Raw genomic sequence first — 14,055 nt, 5'->3', positions numbered from 1 at the left:
AACATGAACACTATGTGGAATTGTGCTTTATTGTTAAACAAAATACATTTATGATTCATTAAGATTGTATCTATTGCATGTGTATGGCATTTGGTTTAACAACTTTTGACTGAAAAACAAACTCTGAATACAGAGTAAAATGGTTCTGCAGAAAGAATTCCTGCATTGTATAAAACTATTTTCTATGTCAGATACCCAGCTGGATGAAAACCATGGACTGACGTGGATTAATTTAATTTCCAATGAATATTAGGCAACACTCAGTGGATGTCATTTCCATTTGATATGTCCATATTAAAGTGCTTTTTTAATAGCCATGAAAATCTAATAATAGAATGCAATTTTATAAAAGACAACACAAAAGTTAAATAGTGGCACCAAAATCATGGCATAATGTAGAAGTGCATTAGTATTTAGTGTTCACTCAGACTAATTCTGAGTTGACAGTTTATCTTGAATCAAACTTAATAAAAACAAAATCCTGTTTGTCTAACAAAAAGAACATTATATGTCACAATGCAGTTATTTATGCATATTAAACAGGTCTTGATGACCCATCATAAAGTGCTGTATACAGACTTCCTTTACTTTTAGTCAGAATTCTAAATGAAGTGCACCATGCTATCCTCACACTCTTTGGGCACAGTGAGCTTGTAATTATGGCAAACTAACTTATAATTCTCTCCATTATTATTGTCCCAGTATTCAGCACCAGAGACCTTGTATTGAATGGCAAACTGTAACACTGCTCCTGGCTGAAGGAATGGAGGAACAGGCAGGTGGAAATGAAATGTATCACAACTGAGTTCCCCTCCTCCTTCCCAGGTCTTGGTGATGGTGGACACCCAAGTAGCCTGAGTTTCTGTGCAGCTCTTCCACTCTGTAAATGAATAGCGAGCGATAAGATCTTTCTCAAAGCCCAAATTGAGGACCTGGGCAATTCCGATCACACCCAGTTCATTACACAAGACTCTCTCCAGGCACACTTTCTGCTCATAGAGGCGGTGCAGGAACCCTTGCTGGTCGCCAGGTTGTTGAGCAAAAACCGGCTTCAAGTATGGCAGGGATATCTCCAGATGCCTTCCATCTGCCAACTCAGCACCCATCAACAATCTGAAGGCAACATGATGTGGTACAAGTGGATCCTCTCCAGATTCAAAAAGCTTGATGTTCTCCAGGTCGAGCCCCAAAGAGTCAACAAACCGTACGCCAACATTTCTACATCGTTTCTTCTCTTCTGTGGCAGAAGGCAGAGAGTGTGAGCGCTGTCGGATGATGGGTTTAGGCGTGGGTTCACAAGAGAGGCTGCAGTGGAACTCTTTCGCCCTGGGTGCAGAAACTCTGGGGTTTGGGGGGCGGATTGGAATTGGCTTCTTCACTGCACTCGGTTTGTCAGCTCTAAGCATTTCAGTCAGGTTGATAGTCATGCAGGGTCTTGAGACGCTGCTGCAAGAGCTGGAAGCCTCCTCCTCTGAAGGGGGAATCCTCTGATTTCCAATAAACCAGCCACTATCCATGTTCCGTGGGAACTGGTGTCCTGCTCACCTGGGGAAAAAAGTTTTGAAGCATAATTTATTAGTATTTTATTACATTCATCCTCAAACATACTCTTATCTAAATCATAATGACACAGTATTAACATTCCTTTCCCTTTTTTACCTAAAATGTATTATGTTAAGCTGCAAATATAACATTTATTGTTGTTGTAAACATGTCAAGACAAACAGCAGTCACAGCGGGAACAAAAAGTGGGCGTGTACTCTGAGTACGTGACTGAAAGCATATAGCCTATACCTCTCACTCTGTACAGTTGTAGCATTACTCAAACTGCCAATAATATGGTTCAATAAATTAAGACGTTGACATCACCTCACCATATAAAGATACGAAGCGTTAGGTACATCTAAGCTGCAGGGTGTAGCCTGAGCTAGATCCTCCATATAAAGAAGTATTTATTGGGGCTGCGCGTATCCGTGCGTCATTGAGTCTCCGCAGTGAGCCGCAATCTGTAAAGTAATCCGTTTCATAGCTCTCAAGCACTACACGTATATGTACAAGGCGTGCTTTCGATGGAGATCAGCTAATATGAGCGCAGTTAACAGGAAGCTTCAAACGGACCAGGACATCACAGACGTTGTATGGGAGATTGAGTAATTTAAGACTAGCAGTTGCCTTTGTGTGCATTGTTTTTAACTTTTTTCCTCAAACACCACATTGGGCGATTCACCACTTGTCTTCTCCATTATTAATCAACAGTAAGTAGTATCGTCAAAGAGCGTCTACATATTCTGTTTTGAAGAGCGACTTGTATGGCTTCACTACAACTCCCATAATGCACCTGTGATGCCCACTTCGACACAAGCGGCGAGCCATTCAGCAGCAGGTAAACAAACCTATCTCACTGGGACGACGAGCCAAACAAAGCATATGCGCTCTTTTACCGTCTTGCATTTTTAATGGCGAGGAGGATGACAGTCGAAAAAGAGACACGTCTGCTGTCAACAATTCAGTAAAAAAAAAATCGCTGTATTCTAATTCAGCAGAGAGGCGAGTCGACGTCGAATAGAAGGACGCGTTTGACCTGAAACGACTGTCGGTATCTGCGCATGATGCATTGCAGCACTTTTGAGAAAATGGGTGTTTTTAGCCTCATTCTCAGAATAGAGTATCTGATCCGAGATGTTGGTTGGGTTCTTTAGCTACCGTGTCATTTGATTGTGCTGGATTCAAAACAACATCCCCTTCTGGCGACCTGCAACATGGGGCCCATCATGCAGGAGCGCACAGCATCCACGACACTGAAACGCGTCGTATCCAAAGAGAAGATTCGGGTAAAATATACTGAAAACAGCGGGCCAGTACCCAGGTAGGCCTAATTTTACAGTGACACATCTCAGACTGAATTAAACATGTTGTGTTTTGCCTCAGACACTCAGGTTAGATGCGAGTATGACAAGCCACTATCATGTTTCCACAGTTTGAAGAAAGGTAACAAGATGAAGAAAGCAGTGGGACAGATGAAAAATGGCCTTCCAGGACCAGGTCAGGATAAGGACACAGTGACAGCAGTGCAGAAGGTGGGTGAATGACATCCTGCCAAATTGATGAGACAGAATGTCAACATTATTGTCCTTTTACAGGACAGTGTTGCAGCATGTGCTGTCAACTATATACCTCATAAAACTCAAATAAGCATTAATCAATTCCCATAATGATTGTTTTGACAGGGTGCCCTGGCTAAAGGTGGCAGGATCAAATCTGGCACGACACGCAATACTAGCAAGCTCTCCAGGTATGTGTGGCGAGTGGTTTGTATTCTGGATAATTTCTTGCTTCAAGTATAGTAAATCCCTAAATCCTGAACAGCTTTCCCTTATCTGTCTCTTTACAGCCCTGAAGAAGAAGAAGATTTAAAACCTCAACTCCGCAAACATTTATCTGTGCACAGGAAAGACGAGCAACAGAAAAATCAACGGCTGTCACCATGCAGCAACGAGCAACATCAGATTCGTGGGGGGATGGGGAAAAACCGACGAGCCCTCTCCCTGCCCCTCTCCCCAATATCGGGGCTACGACACATGCCAGCACACCCCCTGACACACTCCCCAGCCCCCACCCCAGAGGCACTACAGCGGCACTACAACCAGAAAGAAGAAGATACTGACAGTGCCAGCGATCTGTCAGACTCTGAGAGGCTGCCTGTTCTGCCCTCTCCATGTACCCCCTGCACTCCTCCTCACCTCAACCTCCGGGCCGAGGTCATCAATACTAATGACTTTCCACCTGACTTCCCAGGTCCTCATGGGGCTGTGTGTGATCAAGATGAGAGTGAAAAACCTTGCTACAGTTACCCAGATTTTCTGCCACCTCCCTTCAACAGCTGGAGCCTGAGACAGCTGGCAGTGTTTCTTAATACGGAGGGCCGTGGTGCCCCCCGGCCCAAGCCTGTAGGGCCCTTAGAGAAGTACCTGGAAAGGCTGCTGCAGCTGGAGTGGCTCCAGATACAAACAGTGCAAGCAGAGAGCAGCCGTCCACCTGGGAGCCGTACAAGGCCACAGGGTTTCCCCTCTGCCACCACTGCTCATCCCCCCAGGCCTCACACAGCTCCATCATCCCGACTCAACTCCCCTAAAGGGCTGCGGCACAGCCAACGAGCCTTCCCATTCACACCTGTCAACAACCCTCCATCACCTGCCTCGTCACAGCAACCGCACTCCCGCTTCCCGGTTTGCCCTCACTGCCACATTCGCTACCCCTTGTGCAATGGAAGCTGCTCTGCTTATGCCTACCAGCGTCACTCGAGGCTCAGCCCACTGTTGGAACGCCGAGCCAGGCCTGGGGCACCAGTGAAGAGGAGCAGCAGCGAGACTCGAGCAACCTCAACAGAAGGAAGGAGCCCAGGAGGACAAGGCGGAGGAGCAGGACAAGGCGGAGGAGGAGGAGGAGGAGGAGCCCAGACCCCAGTTAGCCCCTCAGCTGGAAGGAGTCATCTCAGGCACATGCAGGCTGCAGGCAATGCCCGTAAGCAAGCCCCGGAATCTGGAACCAACCCAAACGGCAGAGGTCAGGTGAGAAAAAGCCGCGTCAGAGCCAACTCCGAGACAGATGTTAAAAAGGACCCTTGTGGCAATAAAGCAGCTGGTGCAGAGAAACGGGTTTTTGCTGCAAGTAAAAGAGAGGTCATCACCTCCAAGAGAGCAGAAAAGGACTGGCAGAGGACAGAGGCGGGAGGTCAAGCCTCAAAAACTGCCATGAAAAGAGTTGCGAAAGAACCGCAGTCTCAATCCAAAGCTCCGCTTAGTAGTAAGCAGAATGGCAAAACAAAAAATGTGCACTTTGTTGCAAAGTAACCCCTATAAATAACAGTATAGTGCTTTACTTAGCGGTTACTTGGTACAGGAGCTTGAACCTATGCTTGCTTTCTGTGTAATCTATGTAATACTAACATGTTGTAACTGTTGTACAGCAGTCTAAATCAGTCAGTGGTGTACAGCCTTCTAAAGGTCAAAACTAACAAGAGGTTGAGCAGCTAGAATAGAGATAAAACAGCAATGATTTCAAAACATAACAGAAACTTAAATAGAACATAAATATATACACTATTCATTCAAATGTACAGTAAGTAAACAGTCATAATGTTTTGACAGAAGGCTCATTATGACCCTAGCGCTACTAGGATTCTAATAACAGCTTTCTGCTGCACTGCACATCCTCATCTCTCAGTATACGACTAATGTTGAAGTAGGCATAAAATAAGCATCTCCTCTACTACTGAACAGCTTTCAGCATAGGTAATCCATAGTGAAGTTTAACAGTTCATTATATTTTAGTCGTCAAATACAACCATAGCCGTTACTAGTGGAGTTTGTAATGTTGGAATGTATTTGTTTTCAATGCTGTTAATTTACTTGATGTTGCATTGTTATCTTTTCTTTGGTGCCTCTTGTTTATATGTTCAATTAAAGCATCAGTGGCTGAAAAGAAGGAGGCGCAATGAGTGGTGGTGTACTGCAGTGATGTAATTTGTTTCGGACGTATTTGTGCAATGGTTTAAAATTTTTGGTTACAAGGGCTTTTCATGTTTGAACAGCTTGAATTGTAGTCTATGAGAATATACTGTATTTTGCATAGAGCTGAGCTCTTTCTATCATTGAAGACAGTGTAATGTTTGCTACGAATGTAAATGCATATTTTTCCAAATTTTATATACCATAGTTATATTTATGTAAAGTGTTGTGGTTGACCTGTATTCACCAATGTCATTATTATGTTTACATTGTCATGCACAAAAGAAATGTTTAGTCATAGAGCTGAATGTAACCTAATGTCTACCGTGCTGTGCCATTGGTCACCCTGTGATTCAATGGAAATTCAATACATCATAGCTGTTTATGCTGTAACATGGTAATGTTATACATATCACTTCCATATCACACCACATACTTGAAGTCTGTAGAACACTGTGTTTACATTAGAGTGTCTTATCTGTTTGTTGTGATTTACCATGTGCACTTGATTCATGGGAACACTACATCATTGTAATTAATGTGATATGTATTCAGATTGCACCTCTTTACTTAATATTCAAGTAATCTATCAAAGCCATAGATAAGGGGCCAGGAGGGGCAGTGTTATTATAAATGTGTACATTATGTTGACACGCACGCAGAAAGATTGTGGTATGTATTTTCTCAATGTTGAATGCAAGTATTTGTAAGGCATAGAAATAAATGTTTTGCACTCAAGGGATATTGATTCATTGGCCATGCTTTGAAACACACAAGGAAATGATAAACAATTCATAACTGTCTTTATTTATTTATTAAATGCTACTTAGTTAACCAGCCTTATCCCTGTAGCTGAAATTTTCACAAGGTTTCTTGCACACAAGAAAAGCTCAGATCATCACATAGCTCATTTTGTATAGAATGTTACTGATGTTTTTCAGTTATCTGTGTTCACTGGAGCCTGTCTTTTCTCAGACACACACTTAGTGCAACAGTGGTGCGACATAAGAAATGTTAAGTGTGTTACATCCTCTTCTGACCTGGAAATGGTTTCAGAAGCCAACGAAGCTGCTTTTCTCTGTCATTCACACACCCTGCAACACAGAACAGGTATTTCTAGCAATGACATTTTTTATAACATAATAATAGCACGATCAAGTATTTTCTACATGAACAAATACATTGATCGTCATTGCACGCATGATTTAACACATTCAATCAGAATGTTGTTTTACTCTTACTTTTTTTTTGCCAAAAATGTTTGCATTGGCAGCACAGTCAGGTTACCTAAGTGTGTGTTGGCAGTGAAACAGGAACTGCCAAATGTTTCTAGGTTGACATCTTCTTTATAGACAGGCCCGTCATTCCACATGAGATCGTAACCACCCACTCTTTTCTCTTTGCCAGTCAGCCTAATGAGGGGGAAAAAACACAATGAAATGAACTCATCGACATTCACCTTGTCATCTGTGGGGAATTGTAATTTTTTTATGTTGCAATGACAATATGTTAGTGTCTTAACCCCAATGTTCTAAACTTTAACATATTACATAATCCAGGATAATACTCCTAGATTTGTTAATATCAGCAAAGAATGTAATTTCTATAATGAATGGAGGTTCACTGATGACAAAAATGCAAACACTATGAGAAAGATGCCTTTACCTTCCCTCCATATCAACAACATTCAGAGTGTCTTCCAGCAGTCGGCACTTCATCTCGTAATCCTCTTGACTACTGGGTGTGTGTGATGGAGAGGCGTTCACCTCAATTAACCATCTGCAAAAACATGGATGCTGAAGACATTCACCAAGTATTTATTTGTCCCTTTGAGCAGGCATTAGACCATGTATGAGCACATCCACATCCTCATCTCAATAAAGATTGTTCAGTAGGTACGGGCAAGTATATGAATGTTGCAATACTTGCACTGGAGAGAGTTTTGTTATTTACAGCACGATTATTGCATACCTGTCAATTTTTTAGATATGCTGTGCAGATTTATGAGTTTTTCATACGTTTTTTTTTTCTGAAGCCTAACAGATTTACTGCTTTGCTTTTGGGTTTCCAGGAAAGCAAAGCAAATGTTTTCCTTGTTTTCTTGTCTGTGCAAGTACTCGTCTGTTCTTCTTTGTCAACGTGCATGCCTTTGTGCATGTTTACAAGTGGATATGTGTACGTGATGATGTGTGTTTGCCATGATTATGGTCCACGACTGATGAGGACTTACGGTTTGAGGTTTTGATCCAGTAGAATGTCGTACCCATAGAGTTCAAAGCAGTGTTTGTCATTTATAATGACCTTTTGCACACTCTGTAGACTGCGGACAAAGATGTTATCCATCTCTTTAAACAGGGTTTCAACCATCTCTCTTCCATGCTTTGCAGTCAGGTATCTTCGAAGTTGTTGCATTTGCCACTTACATCCCTATTTGGTGATTAATAAAACATTGCAGGAATAAAGAGGAGATTTGTTAAATGACACATTTCAGAAAAACTGACTGAGGTATGCAGTAAAATGATCTGTAACCTATTCTCCAAGACAAATTACACACCTTTTCAGGATCATAGTCTGGCGCTGTTTTCTGAACAGCCACATTGGTGAGGTGCATATCTGAAGAATGACACTAAGTAGAATTTGGGAACTGTAATGATGTCATCACACTTTCCATGGGCATGTGGCTGAAAGTGACAAAATTAGGAACAACGGCCTAAGAAATTGGGTCAAAGCGGGCTATTTAAAACTGACTTTGCCTGAATATTTCATGAGACAAAGCCTAAACTTGTTAACGGATGACTCACAACGCATAACTCAGAACCAGACTATCTCTTAAGTATATCAGCATTCAAATGAATAAAGAAAAAAATGTTAAGACGGTGTGAAAAAAAGGATACACTTGTCATCAATACTGATAAGAGAGAAGCGGGTGCTGGAGAAGCGGCCAAAGCCATCTCGATAAAGCCAGGCCTTCAAGGGAACATACTAAAAAACAAACATACACTGATTCATATAAGCAGCAAAATTATATTTTGTAAGAAACAATGTAATTTACAAGGTGTGGTACATACTGATGTGACCAGCACATAGACTCTCAGATCAAATTTCCTACCTGTGGGGGAAAAAAGTATAAAACGTCAGAAGATATAAATCTAATTCTATTTGCTCACTACCCCTCCTGTTCACAATTTGTCCAATTTTAGTTTTTGTTAATTTTTAATTAACACTTTTAATGGCTTTCATAGAGAATTAGGGGTGAGGGACAGGGAATTTTAAGGGGTAGATAGCAGATTAATAGTAGATGCCTCATATAATATAGACCATATGGAAGCTGGGAACCTGAAGATTAATTTAACATGAAGATCAGCACTGTGTGTCAAACGAATCTAGTCATACAGCTGTTAAAATAGGACATTATGGTTTGAGTATATGAAGGTAATTTCCATGCTCAGTTATGTCTCATAAGTTGTTGCAGAAACTTTAGGTTTGATATACCATTTGTTAAACAGATTTGATGCCAAGTTAACCTTTTTTAAACTTGAAAGTTGATTAAAATGGTCAAACATACCACACTTAGACACCAAGCCCTTGAGGAAAACCACAAAAAAACATGCTCTGATTTGGTAATAAAAACTGCTTTGTGTTTTTGGGGACTGGATTGTGGAGACTTCTAGATTCTGGTTGTGAACTTTCATTAAGGTCACAACATCACACATGAATAACATAATTAAATTGAGCTCATTGGATCGGCAACAGTCACACACCAAGTATGCTATTCCAAGACTGTTTAGGGACATTTGAATGAAATATTAAAATACAATAGGTGAAATTAAAAAATTCATAATGCAAGACAAAAACTGCAGTCTTTGCCTCAAACTGCATGACATTAGCGTAAACTGGCCACAGAGGTCACAGGACCCTTTCAAAATGGCCATGTCAGTTTTTCCCTCCCTAAATTCTGACAAGATATCACAACATGGTTGGTACCAATAGATTCCTTAGGTCTCCATATTATTCAAACTGAGCCCTACAGACTCTGAAAGAAAAAAAGTTGGCCTGCTGGCAGGTAGTTCATAGTATATAAAATTAGATTTATAATAAAAGTGCATTTTTCATTCAGTTTATTACCATTAATTAGGTAGGGGTTCTCTATATAGCGTTGGGCCACATAGCTTTCCACTTGTGCTGCATCTTTCTGTTCTTCTGAGCGGGTGCCATCCTGTGTAAACACAAAATTATCAATTGGAATAAGTGTGTGCATATGTAGAATGTCTGTTTTTAGTCATGTAATTTATTAAACCCTTTTATTTAAATACATACAAATTACCTTCTTCCAATCCATGATGTCTTTCAGTTTCCTGAACAGGAAAATGCCTTTCCCTTGAGATTTTGCTACCTAAATAAACAACAGTTCATTTTCATGACTAAATGCAATTTGGTACTAACTCAACTTTAGTTTCGGAGGTTATCAAAATAATGAATTAAAGATCATTTTATTGCACTGGATTACATCTATGGTCTACTTTATGTTACCGGCTTCATGATCCAGGTGCTGCCAGGACTTCTTTTGAATTCCTCTACAAAGAGATGATATTCACTGGGCAGTGCAAAGGTGCAGGGGAAAAAATCACATTTGGATGCCTCCATGCGGCAAACATCCCTTTCAAGATTTTTCCGGTGTCTTTTGAGGTTTTTCACCATTAGGTTTTTACGAGTCAGCTGTAACATAAAATAGAAACACAGAAAAAGACTCCATGATAACATTTTGATATTTTTTTCTGTTTAAATCTACAGTTTAATAGATTTAAAACATGCAACATTGATACTTCAAATCTCCAGTTTATAGATTTAAAGCATGCAACATTGATGCTTCCTCACCTCATAATGGTTGCGAAAGTGGTTTATCCTAACATGTTCCTCCATGTATGAATGATCAAAATTCTCCCTGAGCCAGCCCACATCACACCAGTTGAAGTCCCACTCTCCTTCACTGTGAGAAAAAAATAGCAGATACCAGATTCATGCCACAAAAATGTCAAATATGAAAAGCTGATAAATTATAACTATACAACAATCCTTACTCTTTGACTTCAACCCAACCTGGTCTTTGGCGCAGGACATCCTGTATGGTGTTGAGTAGACCACATTTGTAACGGACACAACTTCTTCCCTCCCTGAGGAGACAGCAGTGTTACCAGTACTTTCAAGATTGATAATTGTCATTCTACAACAAAGGAAACTGGATGTGCATAACTGGTTATTTGCAACCAACTAAGAAAAAATACTCACCGCTCTTCGCTTTTGCTATTGTCATATGACCCTTTGTATCCAGATGCCTACAAGGTGAAGAAAGAAAGACCATGTTTAATGATTTAATTCCCCATAGACTTTAGTTTCATTTTACAAATTCTTTACAGCTGCAAACTAGCGTTACAAGTCACATAATAACTCATGTTGGGCTTGTTAATTAACCCCACTACCTAACGTTAATTACTTGCTAATTATTCTGAACAATGATATTTAACTTATTCTTAACCATGTACCATAGTATTTCTTTATTTAAGGTCCCAATAATGCTGTGTTTACACAGTACGATAACTTTGCTAAGGCGAATCAATAAATCAACTAACTTAAATTAAGCTGTATTACCTTGCCAGTAGAAAAAAAAAGCCTTAAAGACAACAAAATGTAACGCAGTCTTTTCTATTTACCTTATACTTTGACATGGAAGCACCCGCTATGATACTAGAAAAAGTTAACTAGACAGTTAACTAGCGTTGTATTAAACAAAATTCTACTAAATAGCATTTAGTAAGCAGTTTATCTAACGTTAGCTAGTTCTTGCGGAGTTTGTTGTCAGGCTGTCATGGTAACCGCATACCAAAATGACAAAGGTGGACTGTCCCACTTTCCGTAGAATCGCGACCACAGTAATTTTTTGATTCTGTCCGGTGACAATAATGCCCAAAATAACCCCTATAATTTATTATTTTGTATCATTATTAGCATATCAATAAGTTATTCGTTTTAGGAAAGAAAATGTGATCCTGATTGTCAATTTTGGGGTAAATTTTGCTTTTTCTCTGCTGGGTTTGGTTGGTCTGATTTATATATGAGAAGTCTAATTTTTAATCCACCAGATATTAGGCTATTACAGTTCTCATAAGTTTGAGGTTACAGAAACAGTTTTGAGTATACAGCAGTGGCGGTTCTACACAGGGGCCTACAGGGGCCACTGCCCCTGTGAAGAAGCCTTTGGCCCCTGCTGTGGCCCCTGTGTCAAATTAATAATAAAATGGTCAATTTATAACAATGAACAATGGAACAATTCTAACCTTTTTTTTTGTTCAAACAATATCTCATTGCACACAAAAGGAACCCAGAATGTGAACATTGTATAATAGTTTAACTCTATGGAGTCTTATAGGGCTATTTTGTCCATTTTTTAGTCTTTGTAAGTCATTTTGTGTCTTTTTTTTTCGTCATTTTGTGTCTTTTTCAAGACATTCAAAGATTTTGAATGCTTAAATATCATCTTTGCCATTTTTTCATGTGCTAATGTGCCCCTCTGATTAAACACTGGCCCCTCCTTGGCCCCCACAGTAAAACTGGTCTAGAACCGCCACTGGTATACAGTATTAGTATAGAGACTGGCTTTATAATTGTATTACATCCTAAAACAAAGAAAAACCTTAACCTAACATTCCCCAGATTCTACCACTTAGTGGCGCCAAAACCTCATCTAACAGGGTAGCATTGTGCTTGTCTTAATAACCTATAGGCGAATCATTGTTGTTGTGTTCTCTGTGCTTAATGAAAGCATTTTACTTGTATGTATTATCTATGTTATGACATCAGTCTTTTTTGTTTTGTAAATATAAAAAGATAGCTAAATAGGCTTGCGGTCAAAAATAGCCAAATTTGTTTCACTTTGCAAATGCATGGAAAAAAGTTCATCGCATACTTTATTTCTTCTTGGATTTGTCTATATATATGATTATATCCTCGCTTTATATTATTTCAGTGGTAGCTCAGATTTGACTTTAAATATTTAAAAATATGAAAAGAGAAGATCAACGTTATATGATTTAGGATTACAAGACATAGTCAAAGGACACATGGCCCATGAATTGCACCCAACACCACCAGGATGACAGGATGATTAAGAAGCAAAACAGTCTGGAGTGGCAAGAGCTATCATAGTAGACATCCTACTTGACCTGTTAACCTTAGGGTAAAGTGAGAACCTCTATGACCAATGAGAAAACACATGGCCCTGCAAACTTACCCTATCTCATATCATCTAATGGTTATTGATTGCAACTACATTGTTTATTTTTCTAAATAGCAGGAACCTGTTTTATGTCTGAGTGCATTACTCTCCTCTGAAAAATTACTTGTGGCTGGTCCATGTCTCATTGATCCTCAGATTATCCTTTATGTGATCTGTCTGGGGGGCACATGAGATTCTTCCCTTCTTCTCTGAATGATAAATCACAATAGCCACTCAATCTATAGCCCTCTCCTTAAAAAAACATTTACATTTATTGCTTTAAAACCCTTAATGTCAGTTCTGTAAAAGGAGCTCATACCTGAGTCAGATTCCTTTGCAAAGCTAAATAAATGGGTAGATTACAGTCTCCAGTGCCGTTGCGGTGCTTTTTTTTCTGACCCAGCCACCCACCACTAATCAAACAATCAACCATACATTAGGCTCTGACATAAATAATCAGAACAGGCGAGAGTTAAGGGGGCTTTAAATTGAATTTGGATGTATGGTTTGGCTCGGTGCAGAGTAGTAGACCCAAAGAACATAGGCCAGGCCTTTCAGCAGTGTTTAATAGGATCAGCTGAGCCAAAACACAGTCTCAAAATGTCCCTGACATGCATGTAAGCTACAAAATCAATTCCTTTTTTGTGCCATTTCATTTAAATTACATCCATTACAAAACATAACATATGGTTAGGAGAACTGCTTTTCTACTAAGGGCTGTCATATAGGGATTTTGGTATTATTTCTAGAGACAGCAAAGATTAAATAACAGAATACAAATCTAGTGAAATGTGCCAGGGATAGTATTTCATATACAAAACAGCTGGTTATAAGATGGAATCAGTTTCTTTCATACATCATCTGCTTGGGCGAGCCTCAGGCAAGAAAAACATACTTCGTACATTCCCTTTGATCACGATTTCTGGAGAGGAGATGTACATACATGTGCTAATTTATTCTCCTAAAGTGTCATAAATATTTCGATCTCTTCCAAACTGACTGTATATGTCAAATCTAAAGACTGCAGTTTAAATTAAACAAGATTGTGACTGCAGCAATCAGTCAAGATGTCAAAAGTTGGCTTGTGACGAATGATAACTGACTTATTAAATAAATATAGAACTTGTGTTTTTTGTCTGAAATCCCCTGATCTTTAAGCTGGTAAAAAAGTAATTCAAGTAAGCTTGATGTTGCAAAATTACTTAAGACCTGTGTTTAAAGCCCATTTGAACATCTAAGCTGAATGTGTTTATTTCTCAGCTGCTCACAGTTATTCAA

General features: G+C 39.7%; 3 protein-coding genes across 3 annotated transcripts; 1 reads left to right on the top strand and 2 right to left on the bottom strand.

The window, feature by feature from the left end:
* Window positions 1-44: 44 nt before the first annotated feature.
* ppp1r3da (protein phosphatase 1, regulatory subunit 3Da) lies at window positions 45-2,012 on the bottom strand. The gene is made up of 2 exons (XM_059333866.1): window positions 1,875-2,012; window positions 45-1,545 (listed from the first exon to the last, which is right to left on the bottom strand). Exon 2 carries the CDS (start codon window positions 1,515-1,517, stop codon window positions 603-605), a length of 915 nt encoding a protein of 304 aa, XP_059189849.1. The 5' UTR covers window positions 1,518-1,545; window positions 1,875-2,012; the 3' UTR covers window positions 45-602.
* Window positions 2,013-2,255: 243 nt separating this feature from the next.
* On the top strand, window positions 2,256-5,910 carry fam217ba (family with sequence similarity 217 member Ba). Its single transcript, XM_059333865.1, has 4 exons — window positions 2,256-2,866; window positions 2,978-3,077; window positions 3,228-3,292; window positions 3,392-5,910. Exons 1-4 carry the CDS (start codon window positions 2,760-2,762, stop codon window positions 4,848-4,850), a joined length of 1,731 nt encoding a protein of 576 aa, XP_059189848.1. The 5' UTR covers window positions 2,256-2,759; the 3' UTR covers window positions 4,851-5,910.
* Window positions 5,911-6,302: 392 nt separating this feature from the next.
* ttll9 (tubulin tyrosine ligase-like family, member 9) lies at window positions 6,303-11,360 on the bottom strand. Its single transcript, XM_059333548.1, has 14 exons — window positions 11,216-11,360; window positions 10,794-10,840; window positions 10,586-10,678; window positions 10,383-10,494; window positions 10,038-10,223; window positions 9,832-9,900; window positions 9,633-9,723; window positions 8,576-8,616; window positions 8,402-8,489; window positions 8,062-8,120; window positions 7,738-7,934; window positions 7,173-7,286; window positions 6,795-6,919; window positions 6,303-6,601 (listed from the first exon to the last, which is right to left on the bottom strand). The coding sequence occupies exons 1-14, from the start codon at window positions 11,228-11,230 to the stop codon at window positions 6,531-6,533; spliced, it is 1,308 nt and encodes a 435-aa protein (XP_059189531.1). The 5' UTR covers window positions 11,231-11,360; the 3' UTR covers window positions 6,303-6,530.
* Between the last annotated feature and the right edge of the window lie 2,695 nt (window positions 11,361-14,055).

This window comes from Centropristis striata, chromosome 5 (assembly GCF_030273125.1).
Source record: "Centropristis striata isolate RG_2023a ecotype Rhode Island chromosome 5, C.striata_1.0, whole genome shotgun sequence".
NCBI classification, from domain to species: Eukaryota; Metazoa; Chordata; class Actinopteri; order Perciformes; family Serranidae; genus Centropristis; species Centropristis striata.
This window is presented reverse-complemented; position numbering and strand designations above follow the sequence as displayed.